Source organism: Leucopleurus acutus (genome assembly GCF_964270905.1).
Source record: "Leucopleurus acutus genome assembly, chromosome: 20".
Taxonomy (NCBI): Eukaryota; Metazoa; Chordata; class Mammalia; order Artiodactyla; family Delphinidae; genus Leucopleurus; species Leucopleurus acutus.
In genome coordinates this window covers 6596240-6618181 of record NC_139162.1, presented here as the reverse complement: position 1 = coordinate 6618181, position 21942 = coordinate 6596240, and the positions used below count along the sequence as shown (strand labels likewise).

The 21942-nt window shown below is 44.3% G+C and overlaps 1 protein-coding gene across 3 annotated transcripts in view; it reads left to right on the top strand.

Moving 5' to 3' along the window:
• HSD17B2 (hydroxysteroid 17-beta dehydrogenase 2) overlaps positions 1-21675 on the top strand; it is a 62102-nt gene extending 40427 nt beyond the window's left edge. For 2 of the 3 annotated variants that reach the window (XM_082863047.1, XM_082863046.1), the window contains 3 exons: positions 1772-1957; positions 16443-16580; positions 21309-21675. In XM_082863047.1, coding sequence (XP_082719173.1) covers positions 1772-1957; positions 16443-16580; positions 21309-21637 — 653 coding nt within the window. In that variant the 3' untranslated portion in view covers positions 21638-21675. Of the gene's footprint in view, positions 1-1771; positions 1958-16442; positions 16581-19669; positions 19709-21308 lie in introns of those variants that run through there. The other variant, XM_082863048.1, reaches the window with a different exon arrangement.
• Positions 21676-21942: the final 267 nt, after the last annotated feature.

Here is a 21942-nt window from a genome sequence, read left to right as displayed (position 1 = left end):
ACTGAGGCTCGTTCTGCTCCTCTGCATAGCCCCCTGGTTCTCACACTTGGGTGTGCATCAGGATTACCTCGAGGGCACGTTATATCACAGTGCTGAGCTTCAACAACAATTTCTGATCATCAGTTTCTGATCCAGCTGGTCTGAGGTGGGGCTCCAGAATTTGCATTTCTAACAAGTTCCCAGTTGATGCTGATGCTCCTGGTTTTGGACCACACCTTGAGAAACAGCTGGTCTAAACCATGCCGAGGCTCAGGGAACTCAGAGAATCTGCTTCAGGTCTATCTAGCTGAACATACCCCGGATGTTGCTCCTCTGTAAAGAGGACCCAGGGACTTCGCTGGTGGTGCAGTGGTTAACAATCCGCCTGCCAATGCAGGGGACGCAGGTTCAAGCCCCAGTCCGGGAAGATCCCACATGCTGCGGAGCAAGTAAGCCCGTGCGCCACAACTACTGAAGCCTGTGCACCTAGAGCCCGTGCTGCGCAACAAGAGAAGCCACCGCAATGAGAAGCCCGCGCACCGCAACGAAGAGTAGCCCCCACTTGCCGCAACTAGAGAAAGCCCGCGCACAGCAATGAACACCCAAAGCAGCCAAAAATATATAAATTAATTTTTTTGAAAAGCCCAGAAATTAGAAAATAAAGAGGACCCAGGTCACTCACTTCTGCTCCAGATCCCCCTCCCCCAAAACATCTGCAGTTTTTGCATTACCTGTCTGCTACCGTTTAGGGTGATGATTCCAAAGCTTGGTTGTACACTGGAATCACCTAGGTAGGAACAGGCTCCAGACCCCCAGGCTCAGCGGCCATGGCTCGTGGGCCCAGCCGCTCCGCGGCACGTGGGATCTTCCCGGACCGGGGCACAAACCTGTGTCCCCTGCATCGGCAGGCAGACTCTCAACCACTGCGCCACCAGGGAAGCCCCTTGGTAGGGACTTTTAAAAACTACTAATGCCAAGGTGCCCTTTCTTCACCACCCCACAATTTCTGATCTAATTGGCTCGGGTGTGGCCTGGGCATTGGGGTTTTACAAAGCTCCCCAGGTGATTTTAATGTGAAGTCAAAGATGAAAAATCACTAGTTGTGGACAGTGGTTCTCCAAGTGTGGTCCAGGCCTGCAGCATCAGCATCACGTGGGAACTTGTTAGAGATGCAGATTCTCAGGCCCTACCTCAGACACCCCCAATCAGATTCTCTGGAGGTGGGGCCTGGTGACCTGTGTGTGAACAAGCCCTCTGGGTGATCCTGGTCAGTCAAGGGGATCAGGCTGGCTGGGGAAGGGCCTAGAGCTCAGGGACTCTGCAATCTTTTTAGCTCTTGGCAATTCTGCTCTAGTTTTCCCGGACTAAGGAATCTTTTCTAGTCGAAGGAAAAGGGAAGACAGGATCTTATACCATTGCACTGCATATAAGATATATCGTCTTATATCTGCATGTCCGAAAGGTATCATTCTGTCTCCACACACTCCTTTGAGGGAGAAACATGAGGTAGACTTTGATTAAATCTCCTCCTTGCTGTGTCATCCCTCCACAGGTATAACAAATATCTAGCTGCCGGATGTAAGAAAGGGCTTTGAGGCAAAAGAATATTCCTGCAAAAAACCATTGCTTAATATTTCACAAGTAATCAAGGAGACTACGGTTTGAGAGTTGAAGTGATCTGCCTAGATCCTAAATCTCAAAGGGGCCCTTTTGACTTCAGAGCTTGAAGGGTTAAAAATCTTCCCACTCTCCCATCTCGCCTGACCTCAGAGTTGTTCCCTTCTGTCCTCAGGACTGTGGGCTGTGGTCAACAATGCTGGGATCCTTGGCCTCCCAACTGACGGGGAGCTCATTCCCATGACCGAATACAAACGATGCATGGCCGTGAACTTCTTCGGGGCCGTGGAAGTCACAAAGGCATTTTTGCCTCTTCTTAGGAAATCCAAGGGGAGGCTGGTGAACATCAGCAGCATGGCAGGTGAGTTGACCTTTCCCCACAAGGTCGTGGGTGCTGGTCATGCAAGATGTGACCCTCAGTGCTCCCTGGGGGCTGAACGAGAAAGCAGGGCACTCTCACGCAGGGCTGGGTGAAGAATAGTCAAATCGTGTGTTTACCGTTGATCTGAGTACAATAAAACCTTTCTTTCCTTTCGAATCCTTGCATGTACTGACTCTTACCTACCTTCTAACTCATCTATTCATCACTGGGGATTTAGGGCTCTCACACATCTTCACAGTGTGACCGCTAATGCACAAGCTTCCTAGATTTGGAAAGGAAACCCTGCATACACTTCACGTCATCGTGACAGGGAACCTGTTTTCAACCCTCCCTGAATTCTGCACACTCTGTTGTTTCCTGTGAGATGAACAGCAAATGTCTTCACTCTGTTGGCACTGTCAGAGCCCTGTGTCTCAGTTGGCTGCCTGCTAGGATTTTCCATAAGACGATTCCCATCGTTCTGCAATCTCAAGGCAGTTGGGGCAGGGTGTGACATTTGATAACTCATCTCTCTCCATTTCAGAGAACAGATAGTCAACAAGTCAAGGGTTTAACGATCTCCCTTCCATAAAAAATGCCCATGCATGTGATGTCTGATTGTTTCTTCTAGAACAGATATTTCCAAACTGGGGTTCCTCAGAGCCTTACTCAGCTTTGAGTGGTGTCCATGGGGTTGTCTTTTGGGCCACTGCACGGGTGAGAGGGAAGCCAAGAGGGTGGGCTCTGGACTCCAGGATCCTGCCTTCACATTGAGGAATACCACTCTTCACTGTTGGATCAGTTGGTTCTGAGTGATATATTTTTTTTTAAAATAAAGGATCCAACTATTTGGTTGGTTGGTTGTGGTTTCTTTGTTGTTTTTTTTAAGGGAGTCATTTTTGTGTATTTTCTAGACAATCATTGTTGTCCCTCATATTTTCTTCCCTGGTTCTAACTTAGCAACTTCTTCTAACTTACTAGCTATGTGAGTGTGTCACTAGCGTTGCTGGTTGGCCTGAGGAAGGAAGGAAGGAAAGAAGGAAGGGAGGGATGGAGGGAGGGAGGGATGGAGGGAGGGAAGGAGGAAGGGAGGAAAGGGAAGGGAAGGAAAAGAGGGAGGGAGGAGGAGAAAGGATGGAGAGAGAGACGTCTAAGATGGTTAAGAGCAATGAGTACTGTATTTCAAATTTTATGAGGACCCCAAAATATTTCCAATTATTTTGCTACCTTGCTAAAGCAAACAAATCCTGAGAAAATACATTTGCAATATTTCACCCTTAACTTTCTTCTGAACTTAGCCTTTACAGTTTTGACCTCTGTAGAAACCTCACTTTTCTCAGTTCCCTGGTACAATCTGGTACATCTGGAAAAGTCTCACATGCTCCTTTGCCTCACTCATTCAACAAATATTTACTGAAAAGACTTATCATTGCCTTCTCCTTGACACAGTGACAAGGAAGTTTTTTCTCTTCCTCTCTTGGTTCTCAACTTTTAGCATAAGATTCGTTCATAAGATTTTACTTATGTATCACTGATATGCACACTACCTGCTATAGGCCCAGTGTCTGGCGTGAAGTAGTAGCTCAATTAATAAATGAAAAAATGCAAGTGTGCAGATGAATGAATGGGCAAGTGACGAATTTACGCTACAGAGGATGCCCATTCATACACCTTCAACTTGACCTCTAAAACTTCTTCTAAGCCAAGACTTTGAATGGACTTGTCACATATTTCCACTGGAGGAAAATGTTTGAGCGTTAAAATAAATCACACATCTCAGTCCTATTCTCACCACTGGACATGCATAATCTTTTATACCCAGCCTTACTAGTTCCATTCCAGTATCTTACCATCATCACCAAGTCAACATGTCTGAAGCTAAACTTTCTATCAGCCATTCAGAGCTTCCTCTCTTGACTTCTTTCTGTTCATCTCCTAGTCTTTTAGGTTTCAGAGCTTTGAGCCTTCTTGGATTTGTTTCTCCCTGTGCCTTTCTCTCCTTTCTCCCACCCAGTCAGTCACCAAGATGTATGGAGTCTTCCTTCATCACATCCAGCTTTGAATCCTTATGTTTCAAGGAAACTCTAGAAATAGGTTCATTTGCAGGACTCAGAAACCACCCAGGGAATTTTATAAAGTTGTTAAAACAATAGCATGAAAGCAGAACAGAAAGGAAGCGTATGTACTCGACAGGGCAGGTGTTTGTAAGAGGACAGGAGCCAAAGATCTTAAATCATGCTTATAGTTTCCCTCATTGATGAGGGGCAGAGGAGTTCAGCAGAATCCCTAGCATTTTGCTGATGAGTGTTTTGCAAAACAATGGAAAAGATTTTTGAGCAAGGGGATAAGAAGCTAGACTGTAACACAAGAATCAGAAAAGTCATGGCATGTGTAAAAGACACTATATAACCAACCACCAATCCACAAAATTCACATCCAATGTGATGCCAACTTGATGATGTGTCTCTTGGCAAAGCTAATGTAATAGTAATTTTGGAAAACGTACTTATTTGGGAGTTCACCCTGGTCTTTTTCTAATTTTGAAGATGGAGGTATGGAGAGAGAGGGAGACGGCCAGTAAGTGTTCTCCAAAAGGAGTTCATGGTTGCCCTGACCCACAGGTTGTCTTGAGTCTGGCACCTCGGCCACCCTCTGCATGACAAGAATTTCAATGGTGTAGATTTATCATGGAAGTTTGCATGAGCCAGGAGGAGCTGAGATGGAACTGATGACTCTGTTCAAGTTATCCACTGCTGCGTAGTAAATAACCCCAAAGCACGTGTCTCAGGATACTCTGAGTAGGCAACTGGTCTGGTAGAATAGTGGTTTCTCAAATACATGCATGACCTAAAACCTGGAACCTGGAATATGTGACCTTACTTGGCAAAAGGGACTTTGCAGGTATGACTGAGTTAAGGATCTGAAAGGCAGAGATGATCCTAGATTATCTAGGTGGGTCTGATGCGGTTACAAGAATCCTTGTAAGAGGGAGGCAGGAAGGTCAGACTCAAAGAGAGGTTGGAAGATGGAGGAAGGAGCCATGAGCCAAAGAATGCAGGTAACTTCCAGAAGCTGGAAAATTCAGGGGGGATAAACTGCCTAGGTTTTGATCCTGTCTTTACCACTGACAATGGAGTGACCTAGGACAAAGTCCTGAACTTCTGAGTTGCAGCTTCTGCATTTTCCGATGGGGATAATAATGATCGTTTCTTCTTAGGGCCGTGGTGAGATGAGATGAAATGACACGGTTTTAAGCATCAGCCTTGCACCTGGCATGTGGTAGCGTTAGAGACCCAAAAGCCATCTGCCATGAAGAGGCTGGCTCTGTGTGCACCTGTGGCTTTTTATCCTGCCAACTGCTGGCATTGCCACCTGGGACTGTTCCATCCTGCTGCTGTCACACACTAGCTCCTGGGCAAATAAGCCCAACAGGTCACTACTTCCACATTTGACCACATCTTCTCTGGGAGGATTTTCCACCCCCCTGTAATCATGTTTATCATCCCTCCCACAGAAATAGAATAGCTCTTTAACCCAAATCCTGGCAAGGAAGTTTGATAAATATTTAACCAAGGATTGTAGGAAGTGGGAGATGACTCTTTGATTGATTGTACAAAGGGCACTTGAAAAATCTTTATGTTTGACAGGTCTAAAAGTCTTTTCTGGCCAGTTTTCCTCTTAAGAAATTGCAGAGTAAATACCCATGTTATGTCATAAGCTGTGATTGAACGAGAACAGCTGAAAGCAAACCTTATAAAACGACTAAGGCCTCAGGGATTTTGAGCCCGTTGTGCTTTGGATCGTGCTCCTGTATTACTAGCTGGGTGAACTGGGCAAGTAACCCCACTTGTCTGTGTCCATTTCATCTTCTGTCGTGATAGGGTGACACAGCTCCCGAGTCTAAGGCAGCATTTCTCAACCTGAACATTATCGCTATCTGGGGGAGACTAATTCTTTCTGTGGGGGGCTGTCCGATGCATTCTAGGATGTTTAGCAACATCTGTGTTCTTGACCCATTAGATGCAAGTAGCACCCAGTGCTGACCTTCAGGTATTACCACGTGTCCACTGGGGTGGGGGTGGGATGCAAAATCAGCCCCAGTTGAGAACTTCTGGTCTCAACTGTAGATCTAAATGCATTGTGGATTCTGAGTGTTTAGCACAGTTACTGGTACACAGAAAGTACCCTAGTAACAGGGACCTCTCTACTGAGAGATAGTAATGGTTGCCCATCACTTCGAGCTATTTAAAATGCATGAAAATTACTTGACACCAAAGTAAGTGGCCTCAGAGAGTCTTACAAGTCTACAGATTTTAGGTATCCGGCAGATTTCACAGTTCCAAACTTGAGCCTGGTCTTACTTAGTCCGGAGGAGTTGACAAGGGGATCATTCCTGGATTTTTTTTCTTGCCGAGTTGGCTGCCTTAAGGGAATTATCTGGCAAATCATTCAGCCAGTCTCAGCTGCTCACTGACATGAGAGGAAGCCAAAGCTGAGATTTGTTTCCTTAAAACTCTCACGCTAGCCAGGGCTTAGCGTAGGGTAAGGGGGAGAGGGGAGAGCAAGATGGAGTGAACGTCTTCATGCTGAGTTGAATTCGACGCTTACACCCCTGAAGTCATTCAGTTCTAACATGTGCAGGGTGCAGATACTGATTCCTTTTTAGATCAAGCACACTCTAGCCCAGGATCATCCAACTGGTAAACAATGAAGTCAGTGCTGGTAACTGGGTCTATTTAACTCCAAATTCTGGGTTCCTCTCACTTTTCCAGATTACCAAGCAAGAACACACCAGGGAAACGGGGGGGGGGGCGGCGGAGAGGGCAAAAAAAAACACAGACCCTAACGCTAGTACGTTTAAGCAATGATTAGGAAGTGTGAGCAATTTAGGGCTGCCTCCTACACCAGTGCTTCAAACATTAATGTGTATAGTGATCAGCTGGGGGTCTTGTTAAAATGCAGAATTTGACTGAGTTGGTCTGAGGGGGGCCCAAGACTCTGTATTTCTATAACTAGTTCCTAAGTGACTGCTACTGGTCCCTGGACAATTTTTTCAAACTTCAGATGCATTTGATACACCAGGAGGCTACATAATAACGACTGCAGGAAGTCAAAACTTCAATGAGATAATATTTCACACCCACGAGGATGGCTATAATCAAAAAACCAGAAAACAGCACTTGTTGGCAAGGGTCTGGAGAAACTGGAACTCTCCTGAGTTGCTGGTGGGAACGTAAAATGGTGCAACCTCTGTGGAAAACACTTGGCAGTTCCTGAATAAATTAAACACAGAGTTACGACTCAGCAATTCTACTCCTAAGTGTATGCTCAAGAGAACAGAAAACAGGTGCTCCAACAAACGCTTGTACATAGGTATTCATAGCATTATTTATAACAGCCAGAGATGGAAACAACCCAAATGTCCATCAACTGATGAATTAATAAACAAAATGTGGTCTATCCATACAATGGAATATTATTAATCCATAAAAAGGAATGAGGCACTGATACTCTGAAGGGTGAATCTTGAAAAGATTGTGCTAAGTGACAGAAGCCAGACACAAAAGGCCATATCTTGGGACAATCCTATTTATGTGAAATGTCCAAAACAGGCAAACCCACAGAGACAGAAAGCATTTTAGTGGTTGTCAGGGGCTGGGGTATGGGGGTTCCTTTCGGGGCAATGAAGATACAGAACTAGATAGTGCTATTGGTTGTACAACATTGTAAACGTACTAAAAGCCACTGAATTGTACACCTTAAAAGGGTTAAATGGTGAATTTTATGTTTTATGTATTTTACCACAATAAGAAAAAAATTCTGCCCCACCCCCAGAATTTCTGATTCAGGGGTTCTGGAGTGTGACCTGAGGGCTTGCACTTCTAACAGATTCCCAGCTGCTGCTTCTCAATCACACTTTGAACAAGGTCCCAGACATTGATCTTGATACCAAACAGTTGTCGAATCCCCAGAGATTGTCAAATTACAAGGAAACCACCAGATGCTATTAGTCTCCAATTTCTGCTAACCATGCCTAAAGTTTTTGGGTTTTTTTTTTGGCTGCACCACGCGGCATGTGGAACTTCCCCAACCAGGGATCAAACCCACGCCCCCTGAAGTGGAAGCGCGGAATCTTAACCACCTGACCACCAGGTGGTGGTTACTTTTTTTTCCTTTTTTTTTTTTTTTTTGGCTGCGCTGCATGGCTTGTGGGATCTCAGTTCCCCGACCAGGGATTGAACCCGGGTCCTCGGCAGGGAAAGCTCGGAGTCCTAACCACTGGACCGCCAGGGAATTCCCAGGACTTTGTTACTTGAGTTGAGTCCAGTTGACCTTGGAGGAGGCAGAAACCAGCTGGGAGCCCTCATTACTTTCTCCTGAGACAAGGTCATGGGTGTTCTGGCTTGCGAAGGTATTAGAAAATGAGAAAGCTGCTGTGGGCATGGAACCCTGGTACCCCTATACAAGTGTCCTGCACCTGGTTCCATATTGGAGAGAGGAGTTACCCCAACACCAACAAGCAATGCTCAGATACCAGCAGGGTGTCCTACAATTCAACTCAATTCTGAAGCTCTCTACCTCTCTACCTGGAGATAGCATCAGATCCCACAGGTTAGGGCTCAGTCCTACAAGACTGCCCCCCAACCCCACTTTGGATGCCAGTGGCAAGCTCAGGTTATCACCTGTGCTTCTGACCGATTTGCTATAGATCAGAGGTACCAACTACCCCCTCCTTGGGTTCGCTTAATTTGCTAGAGCAGCTCACAGAACTCAGGAAACCTGCTTACTCACTGGATTACTCACTGGTTTATTACAAAGGATATAAAGGATACAAATCAACAGCCAGATGAAGAGATACACAGGGCAAGGCACAGGGAAAAGGTGTGATGCTTCCACACTCTCTGAACTCACTACTCTCCCCAAATCTCCCTGCTCACCAACCTGGAAGCTCTCCCAACCCCCTCCTTTGGGGTTTTTATGGAGGCTTCCTTATAGCATGTGATTGACTAAATCATTAGTCATTGGTGATTGATCTCAATCTTTCTCCCCTCCCAGGGGAGAGACTGAAAGTTCCACCCCTCTAATTGGATCCACTTGCAACCAGCCCTCCGCCCATCCTTAGGAGAGGTTCTCGTGCCATTAACATAACAAAAGTCCTCATTAACCTTTGCCACTCTCATCACTTAGGAAATTCCCAGGGTTTTAGAAGCCATGTGCCAGAAACGGCAACCATGACCAAATACATATTTATTATAAATCAAAAAATCACACCTTACCTATACAGCCTCAGGCTGAAAAGCTGCAATATTTCTGTCCTGTTAATAGAGCACTCGCTTGGAAAGCCCTTTCTTTTCCATAATTCCTATATGGTCATATGTTAGCTTTAGGTCAGGAACAAGAGGATCTCCTGGTAGGTGCTGATCATTATGGCTAGGAGGAGTGTTTTGAGGCCCTGTGTTACCTCAGAGGACATCAAGAACATTTGAATGCTAGAACCTTGGGAAATGTTACTAACTTGTTGCTTATGTCACACCAAAGGAGTCAGGCAAAGACCAGGACCGAGCCCCCTGAGGGGGCTGTGGGGAAAGGGCCTCACAATTCTGTAAGCTCCAGGATTATAATTTCAAGTTTCCCTCCGTGTTAGCCACGGCCAACAGTATGCCATCAGGTCAAAACAAGGACCACCAGAAAGACAAGGACCACCAGAGTGATCAGAAACATGAATGCTGAGTTTATTCCTGCCAGGGAACAGATTCACTGAGTAGTTCCCCGAGGCAGAAAAGCTGGGTTGGGGGGGGACTGGTATGTTCTAGAAGACAGGGGGATGCTGCCTTCATGGTAGCTACACCAAGTAGGGCTAGATGATTTGCAGTTATGAAGGATGGAAAGAGTCCACAGGTCTGTACGTGGTTGGTTAAAACACGTCCCATTGTTGACTAGGTGTTCCATTAAGTCACTGAATAACAAGGTCACCCCATATTCTGAGCCATTTACCAGCACCGGCTACTTAGAAACGACTGGGGGGAACCCCAGCATTCAGTTTTTATACCTCCTAAGCGAGTACTGCTCTAAGGGCAAAGTTTTGCCTTTGCATTAGCCACGTCCATCAGTGATGGGGGTGAGCGTGGAACGGAGTGAGGAAGAAGTATATTGTCACTTTAAATTTGGTTGCAGCCTTGGCAGAAAACGTTTCAAAAGCTCTAGCTTGCTTAGGGCGCTTCTCTCACGTCTTAACATTTCAAATTAGCCAGGCCTTGATTTTTGGGCCTCCCATGCCAAACTTCAATAAACTTAATTTTTTAGTTTTATTTACCAAAATGTTAGGAGACTTTATGATCTTGGTATGGCCGAAGACCTACATGGGAGCTAGGCAGTTCTCCTGACCTAAGCGTGTCTTTTAATTTTTCTTTTAAAGATAATTTTTGGCTGCATTGGTGCTGCACGCGGGCTTTCTCTAGTTGCGGCAAGTGGGGGCGACTCTTCGTTGCAGTGCGTAGGCTTCTCATTGCGGTGGCTTCTCTTGTTGCGGAGTACGGGCTCTAGGTGCGTGGGCTCAGTAGTTGTGGCTCACGGGCTTAGTTGCTCCGCGGCATGTGGGATCTTCCTGGACCAGGGCTTGAACCCATGTCCCCTGCGTTGGCAGGCGGATTCTTAACCACTGCACCACCAGGGAAGCCACCTAAGCATGTCTTAAAGGGAGTATGCATTTTAAAACTTTTTATTTGGAAATAATTAGACTCATAGGAAGCTGAAAGGAAATGTACAGGGAAGTCTTGTTCACCCTTCATCCAGACTCCCCTAATGATAACATTTTACATAACTACAGTACGATGTCAAAGCCATTGGTACCATGCACAGAACTTATTCAGATTTCACCAGTTATATCTGCACCCATTTATGTGTGTGTGTGTTTATAGGTCTGTGCAGTTTTATCCTACGTATAGCTTCCTGTAACTATTAACACAATCAAATACAGAATGGTTCCAGCACCATAACGATCCTGAGATACCCCTTTTATGGCCACATCCACACACTCACCCCATCCCCAACTCCTGGCAACCACGAATCTGTTCTCCATCTCTGTAATTTTCTTTCAAGAATATTATATAAATGGAATCATACAGTATGCAACCTTTTGAAACCGGCTTTCGCTCAACATAATTTAAAGGAAATATATTTTGACCAAGGCATATGTAGCTCAAAAACAAACAAGCAAAACCAAACATATAAGCAGAAAAACTTTCTTCCAGCATAGCACTAGAAAGTCTCTTTTAATTTCAGTCTCTTGAAACACAACATACCTTATGCCCCACATCTGTGAGACTTGGATCAAGGATCAAACAGCACTGCCAGGTTACTATCCAACTTCTGAGATCACAACTTCCACAACCCAAACAGAGATCTCAGTTTTTCCAGAGCCCAAGCTGTATTAATATTTACATGTCCAGAGGACAGAAATAAATGGAAAAAAATCATAGATATTCTCTAGAAGTGTTTAACAACCCTATCTGCCCGTTGGAATCACCTGGGGGAGCTTTTAAAAATCCCAGTGCCTTGGCAAATAATAGGAAGGCCTAATAGGGAGCTTATTTTGTGCAAAACACTGTTCTAATATATTAATTCACTTAACTTTCACAACAACCCCGTGATACGTGTATTATCATTATTCTTAATTTACAGATTAAAAGACAGGCACATAAACATAAACTGGTTTTCCTAACTTTAACTGCCTTTCCTAATCAATGGCAGAGCTGGGATTTGAACACAGGCGTGTTGGCTCCAGAAGCTGGCTCTTTACCTGCTGCCCTCTGCTAACCTTCCTTCCAACTGGCCAAGCTCACCTCACCTCTAAAAACCGTAGAGAAATGAGCATAGCCTAACCGCACAGACTGGGTTGAAACTTTGAACAAGTTGCTTTAACTTCTTTGGCCGTCCTCCCCAGTCAAAGGAAGGAATTGGATTTTGAACTAAGATTTGGTGAAACTAAAAATCACTTAAACAAGAATCAGCTGGTCATACGTGACAAGATGGGAACCAGAGCTGAATGTTTGATGGCAGATACTATACTGAAATTTCAGCAGTTAAGCCTCAGGACTCTTCCTTTTAAGTGACAGGGCCAAACCTCAGACTGACTTAAAGAAGGGAGAAGGAGTTGATTAGCTCACCGACTGTTTGGAACCAAGTTTCGAGTCATCGTAACTCTCCCCCACCTCCACTCCCCGTTTCCGTCCTCAACACCTACCTCCAGCTTTCTGAACTCCCTTCTCACTCCTCTGCTTCCCTTTGCTTCCCTTCTCCTGTGTGGGGGCAGAAATGGCCCCTGGGAGTGCCGGTGTTGCACCATTATCACACTTAAGTAGCCAGGAATAAACCATAAAAGCATCTCCTTACCACGATCTAGATCAGGACTCTGGCTCAGCTGAGGTCACGTGCCCAGCCCCAAACCAATCTCCGGGTCTAGGGGATGGGGTATTATGATCGGTCAGGCTGCCTCTCTGAATGAGGACAGAACCGTTGACTGACAGCCTTCCTACAAAGACAGGGAGGTAAGGATGAGTTTTTCTCAAAAGGAAGTTATGTGAGCCAGACCAAAGCTTTTTTTTTTTTTTTTTCCATTTTGGCCACACCGCACGCGGCATGTGAGATCTTAGTTCCCCCACCAGGGATGAAACCCGCGCCCACTGCATTGGACTGCCAGGGAAGTCCCAGACCAAAGCTTTAATAATCATGTAAGAATAATGATGATAATTGACATTAGCTATTCTAGTATCTCTACTTCAATGCCTATATTCCCTTCCCCCAGTTTTATTGGGCTATAATTGGCATATAACATTGTATTAGTTTCAGGTGTACCGCATGATTTGCTATATGTATACGTTGTGATATGATTACCACAATAAGGTTAACATCCATCACCTCACAGTTACAATTTTTTTCTTGGGATGAGAGCTTTTAAGATTTACTATCTTGGACTTCCCTGGTGGCACAGTGGTTAAGAATACGCCTGCCAATGCAGGGGACACGAGGTTCAAGCCCTGGTCCGGGAAGATCCCACATGCCAGGGAGCCCATGCGCCACAACTACTGAGCCTGGCGCTAGAGCCCGCGAGCCACAGCTACTGAAGCCCGTGCACCTAGAGCCCGTGCTCCTCAGCGACAGAAGCCACCGCAATGAGAAGCCCGCACACCACAATAAAGAGTAGCCCCCGCTCGCCGCAACTAGAGAAAGCCCACGCGCAGCAACAAAGACCCAACGCAGTCAAAAATAAAAAATATAAATAAATAAATTTATTAAAAAAAATTACTGTTAACAGCTTTCAAATATACAACACAGTACTGTTAACTATAGTCAGTATGTTGCACATTACATCCCCAGAATGTATTTGTTATAACTGGACGTTTGTACGTTTTGACCTCCTTCATGCATTTCCCCAGCACCCCACCCCTCACCTCTGGTAATCACCAATCTGTTCTCTGTATCCATGAATTAGCGTTTTTTGTAGTTTTTTTTTTAAAAGATTCCACATATAAGGGAGATCTCATGGTATTTGTCTTTCTCTGTCTGACTTACTTTACTTAGCATAATGCCCTCAAGGTCCATAGATATGTACCTAGGAATCCATCACCACAATCAAGATAGTGAACATGACCTTCATTCCCCAGACTTCCTTGTCCCGCATTCTAACCCATACCCTGGCCCCCCAGCAGATAACCACTGATCCATTCTATCACTATAGATTTGTTTGCATTTTCTAGAATTATAAATAAATTGAATCATACAATACATACTGTTTTTCTGTCCGGCTCTTTCTTTCACCATAATTATTTTGAGACTCATCCATGCTGTTGTGTGTATCAAGTTCATTCCTTCTAGTGACTGAGTTGTATTCCATTGTATGGCTGTATCACAGTTCATTCATCAATTCAGCCAGTGGATGCTTCTTTGACCAGGGAAATCTTTGCCAAACCTGGGACCCTTAATGTCATGGGCTCAGTCATCCTGGGTTCCCCATGAGGTCTCCTGGGTGCGCTGAACCCCTTCATAATCTCATGTCTTCCAGTGAAAAAACACCAGGAACACACCCGTATTCATTTCCTAGGGCCGCCGTAACAAATTAGTGGCTTAAAACAACAGGAATCTATACTGTCACAGTTCTGGTGGCCCGAAGTTCTGAAATCAAAGTGCTGGCAGGGCCACCTCCCTCTGAAGGCTGTAAGGGAGAATGCCTCCTTGCCTGTCCCAGCTTCTGTAGTCCCAGGCACTCCTAGGTCTGTGGCAGCATCACTCAAATCTGTCTCCATCTTGACATGGTCTGCTCCCTTGTTTCTGTGTGTCTTCTCTTTCTCTGTCTCTTACAAGGACAGCCATCATTGGATTTAGAACCCATCCTAATCCAGGATGGTCTCATCTTGAGATCTGTACCTTAACTACATCTGCAGAGAACCCTATCCCAAGTAGGGTCACACCACTTTTCTGGCTTCCCTTGCTTCTGCCTTCCATAGCTCATCCCTCACAGCTGGTCCAATGAGAGACGCAGTTTAAGGCTCAATCTCTCTCAACTTCTAAAAGAAATGTGATTCAGGTGGAATAAAGAGCATCTGCTCCCAGCCCTAGCCAGCCCTCCTAGAATAAGCCCTTTCTCACACCCTCTTTTTTTTTAACCCCCAATTTATTCTTTTATAGTTCTGCAGGCCAGAAGTCTGAAATGAGTCTCATTGGGCTAAAACCAATGTTTTGGCAGGGCTGAATGCCTTCTGGAGGCTCTACGAGCAAATCCATTTCCTTGTCTTTTCTAGGTTCTAGAGGCTGCCTGCATTCTTGGTTCATGGTCCCATTTCTCTGTCTTTAAAGCAGCAACATCGGGCCATCTCTCTCATTCCAATGCCCTTCTCTCCTCTCTTTCACTTATAAGGACCCTTGTGATTACATTGGGCCCACCTGGATAATCCAGGCTAAGCTCATGATCTCAAGGTTGATTAGCAACCTCAGTTCCCCCTTTTCCATATAATCTAACATATTCATAGGTTCCAGAGACATCTCTGGACATCTTTGAGGGACCATTATTCTGCCTACCGTACCTCTCTTCCCTATTTTCCACTTTCTCTGTATCCCTAGTGATTTCCTCAGATCTAGCTTTTAGGTAACAAATTCTCAACTGTGTTTGAACTACCATCTAATTTGTCTACTGAGTTTTTTTTTTTTTTTAAAGTTTAGTTGATTTACAATATTGTGTTAGTTTCAGGTATACAGCAAAGTAATTCATATATATATTTCAAATTATTTTTCATTATAGGTTATTACAAGATATTGAATATAGTTCTCTGTGCTATACAATAAACCCTTGTTGCTTATCTAGTTTATGTATAGTAGCTTGTAACTGTTAACCCCGTACTTCTAATTTATTCTCCCCCCGCTTTCCCCTTTGATAACCATGTTAGTTTTCTATGTCTGTGAGTCTGTTTCTGTTTTGTATATCGATTCATTTGTAGTATTTTTTAGATCCCACATAAAAGTGATATCATAATTTTGTCTTTGTCTGACTTCACTAATAGTCTCAGGTCCATCCATACTGCTGCAAATGGCAATATTTCATTACTTTTTATGGCTGAGTACTATTCCATTTCATATATATGGTATATGTATATACCACAGCTTCTTAAGCCAACTCTCTGTTGATGGGCACTTGGGTTGTTTCCATGTCTTGGCTATTGTAAATAGTGCTACTATGAACATTGGGGTGTATGATGTATCTTTTCAAAGTAGAGTTTTCAGCTTTTCTGGATACATATGCAGGAGTGGGATACCTGGATCGTATGGTAGCTCTATTTTTAGTTTTTAAAGTAATCTCCATACTGTTTTCTATAGCGGCTGCACCAATTTACATTCCCATCAACAGTGTAATAGGGTTCCCTTTTTGCTACACTCTCTCCAGCGTTTATCACTTATAGACTTTTTGATGATGGCCATTCTGACTGCTCATACCCTCTTACAGAGATGCCCCACGGTTCCCTATGGCGTGTGTTTCTCCTCGTTGCAACAAGTATTAAACCCAATTTGTTCAACTACAAGTTCTGTAATGGAGAGAACGGTGCCCACTCTGCCCCCACTTCCCCAAAGATATGTCCACCCAGAATCTCAGAATGTAGGTTGGCCAAACTGGAAGGTCAGAGGCTGGGGCAGATGCTCTTTATCCCGCCTAAGCCACATTTAGCTTAGAAGCTGGGAGAGATTGAGCCTTATGCTTGGTTTGCCATTGGACCAGCTGTGATGAAGCCGGCATGGAAAGCAAAAGCAAAGGAAGCCAGACAATGACGTGACCAAGAATACGCATTCACCTGCATACAGAGGGCGTTTGTCTTCCTTCCTCTGCCTTAGTCACCACTGATACCAGTTCCTGGAATGACGTAGGTGCCATCTAAATACTTAGTGGATGAACAAATGAAAACATCAGACCTGATTTTTTTTTCTCCCATTCTTCCCATAGGAGGGGTTCCAATGGAGAAGTTGGCAGCCTATAGCTCATCCAAGGCAGCTCTGACCATGTTTTCAGCAGTCATGAGACAAGAGCTATCCAAATGGGGAGTTAAAGTCTCTGTCATCCAGCCTGGAGGCTTCCGAACAAGTAGGTATCTGAGGCCAAGAGCCCTGCAATATTCATTCTGGAAGGGATGCTGAAGGTCCTTTGTTTTGACAGAGTTCAAGACAAACCCCTCAGTGGTGGACCAAAGAGGGGTTGGGATGGGTGGGCTTCTTCTAAGTATAGAGGGGCAGGTGTCAGGTTTTGCAGTGTACGGTTGCTCCCCTGCCGCCTTTCACCAAGGAATTAAGTTTTGATGTTATGTATTTTTCAAACACAACCTCCTCCCCTCTGAAGGACATGACCCACATCCTTCTACCCCGGGAGGAGATGGCCATCCTCTCCTCTCCGCTCCCTGAATTTCTGGACTCTGAGCAGATGTAGATGACCCCCATGGCTCAGTCCTTAGTTCTGGGTCATCAACCATGTAATCGGTGATCTAAGTGAAGGAGTAAAAGAGCATATCTAATAAAAGGCCACACACTGGGAGGGATGCCTAACACACTAAAGAACAAACCCTAGAGGTCTGAATATTAACCCAAATGCACCAGATAAAAATCTAAAAGAAAAGCAGAACTTTGTCTTGAAGCATTTAGCAGCCAGGATTTCCCAGAGCTGTCCAGGAGGAGCACGAAGACTCGGTGAACGGGCTCATCTGGGAAGGAAACTGAGGGAACGAGACCTGGGCCGCTCAGGTTGAGAGGCGGGACCAGGGCAGCAGGAATGGAGGGAAGGTGAAGTCTTGAGAGGGGTTTCCAACTTGGGGACTCCCTGGGCAGGTGGGAGAGTTGAGGGGAGTTGATGGAGAAGGAGGGTGGGTCCAAGATGATGCCGAATACGGCAGCCTGAGAGACAGAGCACAAAAAGCTGCCTGCCAGCTAGTGGAAGGGGAGAATGATGAATTTGAATTTGAACCTGGCAGGAGGATTGAGAGTTTGGTGACACAGCCAACGAAAACTTCCAACACACAGATGCAAGATTCCCTTTGGACCAGAGAGCAACCCTGCAGTTAACTTACAGTTTCAAGGACTCACTGAAGTTGTCATAGCTAGCATTTTGGGCAGCTGTTCTTATCAGGCACTAGCCATTTTCCGTACATTCTTTCCTGATATTGTTGATCTTATTTTTTAAATTGAGAAATATATCATATACACACATAGTTTAATAAATTATCAATATTATAAAAATTCATGTACTTAACATCAAGATCAAAAAATAAAACACTGCCAGCTCTCAGAAGCCCTCACATGGTCCTCTCCAGTTTTAGCCCTCTCCTCCCTGCAGCAGGTAACCTGTCATACTTTTTGTAACATTCGTTTATTTGTTGTTCTTGACAATGTTCCATGCACACAGGCATCCCCGAACAATAGTTTGGCTTTACTGGTTTTTGAACTTTAAATGGAATCAATGTGTATTTTTTTTTTGCGTCTGGCTTCTTTCACCAAACATTATGTTTTCACAATTCATTTATATTGTGTGTAGCTGTAGTTCATTCATTTTCATTGCTAGTATTCTGTGAATATGCCACAATTTTTCTACTATCGATGGGATATTTGGATCACTTTTGGACAACTGTGAACAATTCAGCTGTGGACCTTCTGGCACACCTACCGTGGCGTATGTGTGTGTGATTTTTCCTATGACATATACCCAGGAATGGGATGACTGGATCATAGATTTTAATTATCTTCAACTTTATTGGATAATTCCAAATTGTTTCCTTAATTATCATTCCAATTTTACTCCCATCCTTTTCATATATGTCTTAATCTGCATCACAGCCCTGAGGAGTAGGTTTAATTGACATCATTCACCAGGTGAGGACACTGAAGTAGGATGGGTAATATATTGCTCAGCATGGACATCTGTGACACCATGATGGTGGGGAATTTGAAACCAGATCCCTAGGTGCAGAGCCTGGTCCTTTCTTTTATATCAGGATGTCCTCAGTTTAAAGCTGATATTTGATGGTCTCTCTAAAGGCAACAGGCCAGACAGTGGAGGGCTGAGGACTTAAGTTTGGAGAATGACATTTAAAGTGGGGGATGAGGAAAGGAATCTTTAGGGACACAAAGAGCTCCTGAAGACATTCAGGGAAACATATCAGATTTTTTGGGTACCCTGCAATAAAAACTAGCTCAAGCATGTTGCACGCTTCGCAGATTTTAAGACTTTATGTGTACAATCTCACTTAATCCTCACCTACGAGGTAGGCGTCATAATATTCCCATCATATGGGTAGAAAACCAACGCTCAGAGAAGGTAAGGAATTTCTCAAGCCACAGTGCTGATAAGAGGCAGAGATGGGATTTGGATCCACGTCATGTTACCAGTTTTATTGTGTGTAGCCCCAAAGTGGCAGGGGATGGGCAAGTGTGTGTCAAAAGTGGCAGATGGGGCTTCCCTGGTGGCGCAGTGGTTGAGAGTCCGCCTGCCGATGCAGGGGGCGCGGGTTCGTGCCCCGGTCCGGGAGGATCCCACATGCCGCGGAGTGGCTGGGCCCGTGAGCCATGGCCGCTGAGCCTGCGTGTCCGGAGCCTGTGCTCCGCAATGGGAGAGGCCACAACAGTGAGAGGCCTGCCTACCACACACACACAAAAAAAGTGGCAGATGAAGGTTGACAAAAGGGTGGTGGCTTTGTCATCAATAAAGAGAGTTTTGGGGATTTTGGACAGGGTAGGCACAAGAGTGATTAGAAAGTCCATGAGGTGTTTAAAGAGGGAGGAAGTGGAGAGGAAAAGGAAACCCCTGTGAGAGTAGAGACTGGGGCAGAAGTAGCTGGAGGAACAATAGTACATGCGAACATGTTTTTTAAGATGCAGAAGCCTCTGGAGTAGTAACTGTCAGGGTAATCATTTCTTTGAGTATGGTCGTGCCTTCATGAAGAGAAATGAGCAATTGAAACTCCGTTTGCATTTCCATGAGTATAATTGGATTTCACTGGCTTACATTTCATAGTGAGGCTCCCCTGCAGTCCTGGTATCCAGGAGTCACCCAAGCTAGCAGATTCATCCCCACAGCAATCCCTGAGCAATCACACACTTTGTGGGAGGGAGTGTGGGTTGCTGCAACCTTTCTGGAAAGTAATCTGGCACTAGCTGTTAAAATTCAAAATGAATGTGTTTTTTGACCAGACAGCCACCCTTTGGGGACTGTAGCCTAAAGAAGTGAATGCCGAAAAACAAAAGGATACATTGTGCAAAGCTGGTGACGGCAGCGTTCCCTGAAATGGTGAAACCTAGGAACGACTGGCAAGTCCTTTGATAGAGAAATGGTGACTAAAAGCTGCTCAATGGAAAATTCTGCTGCTCTGGTTTCAAACTATAGCCATTGACCAGGAGGCAGGTCTGTGATTCATTACTTAGCAAACAAACAAAAATCAAAACCCACAAACAAACAAAAAAGCAAATTCCTGGAAAATACGTATAGTATGATCCTTTTTGTGTTTTGTTTGTTCCTGGTAAAATAAAATTAAGCCAAAGCCAAACATATCTATATGTTTGTACGAGCAAGAAGGGAGTGTAGAATGACACACAATACTGTAAGTTTCCTCAGAGGAGATTAATTTTAAAAACATATGCATCTACTTATTATTCATTATTTATATAATGAGCAGCCATTGCTACTATATTTTAAAGTAACTATATAGATACTATTAGATTTTATATAATAAGCAAGAATTTACTTCTATATTAAATATATGGTTATATATTTAATCACATATAATTTATGTTAAAATTTAATGTATTGTTTAAGATGAAATTAAAATTATATTTATTAAATAGATAACATGAGGGACTTCCCTGGTGGTCCAGTGGTTAAGACTTCGCCTTCCAGTGCCGGGGTGGGGTTGGGGGGGATGGGAGGGGTGGGGTATGGGTTCGATCCCTGGTCAGGGAGTTAGGATCCCACATGTCTTGGGGCCAAAAAACCAAAAACATAAAATACAAGCAACACTGTAACAAATTCAAGAAAGACTTTAAAAAAAAATAGATAGCATGATGCTCAACATTACATATTTTTTTTAACCTTTTTTTTTTTTTTTTTGCCCGCATGGCTTGCGGGAACTTCCCTGACCAGGGATTGAACCCAGGCCACGGCAGTGGAAACCCGGAATCCCAACCACTAGGCCACCAGGGAACTCCCAACATTATATATTTAATTTTATACACAGAAGCAGGCGTTACTGCTATATTTTAAAAAATTATATGTGTACATATATATGTAGGTATATACATATTGTATAGATAATATATATTATATACATTATATTTTATATTGTATATAATAGTCATGAAAAGATATGTACTAGAATGTTTGTGGCAGCACTATTCATAAAAGCCTCAACTTGAAAACAACCCAAACACCCATCATAGTATAATAGATAAATAATTTATGGCATCTTTACAGAATGGAAAGCTACTGACTACACAACACATGCATCCACGTATGCATATGTCTACAGTCAGGCAAAGCTACTCTACTCTGTTCATCTGACAGTGGCTCCTGGAAAGGTGGCCGAGGCTGGTTTGTCCTTTTCTTGCTGGTTATATGAGCTATTCGGTTTGTGGAAACCTATTCATCTGTGCACTGTTCTGTATGTATGTTTAAAAGAATAGAATTGCCATTATAAAGCACATACTTTAAAAGGCATTTGGGGATATCCTTCCCAACAGAAGCCAATTCACAAGGGCCTTCTTCCCAATTAGGGGTAGGACATGCCTGTTTTAGCTTTCCCAGCATCAGAGCCTCTCTTTTTTTCTTGCATCTCAGACATCGCAGGCACGAGTGACATGTGGGACAAGCTGGAGAAAAACATCCTGGACCACCTCACCCCTGACGTGCAAGAGGACTACGGCCAGGACTATATCCTTAGGGAACGCAATTTTCTCATGTTCATGCAAACCTACTCTGTAATGGACGTCTCCCCAGTCCTCTTGGACGTCCAGCATGCCATCTCTGCTAAGAGCCCCTTTGCATTTTATGCACCGGGGAAAATGTCTTATCTGTGGCTCTGCTTTGTTTCCTTTAGCCCTACTGGCATATTTGATTATTTTAGCAAAAAATGCACAGCCATAGAAAGAGCATGCCCAGAGCGTTAAGCATGCCTAACTGGAAGAATGAGGCCATGTAGGCAAATCAGTGGGAAATGTTAAGAGTCTTGGGAATGAAAGGGAATCTCGAGCTTCCCATTAAAGTTGTGGTTTCCTACCTTGCAGCCCCTGTGAACTCTGTTGGTTGAATAGTGAGACAGCAGGGAAGGGGGCAGGGCACAAACTTGAAAAGAATGACATAGACATTGAGCATATGACATAAAACTGGTTAGAACCGACTAGGCCCAAGATGGCAGAAGATTCACTTCCAGTAGACCTTCAGCCTCATTATACGCTCACTGTAATATATTAGC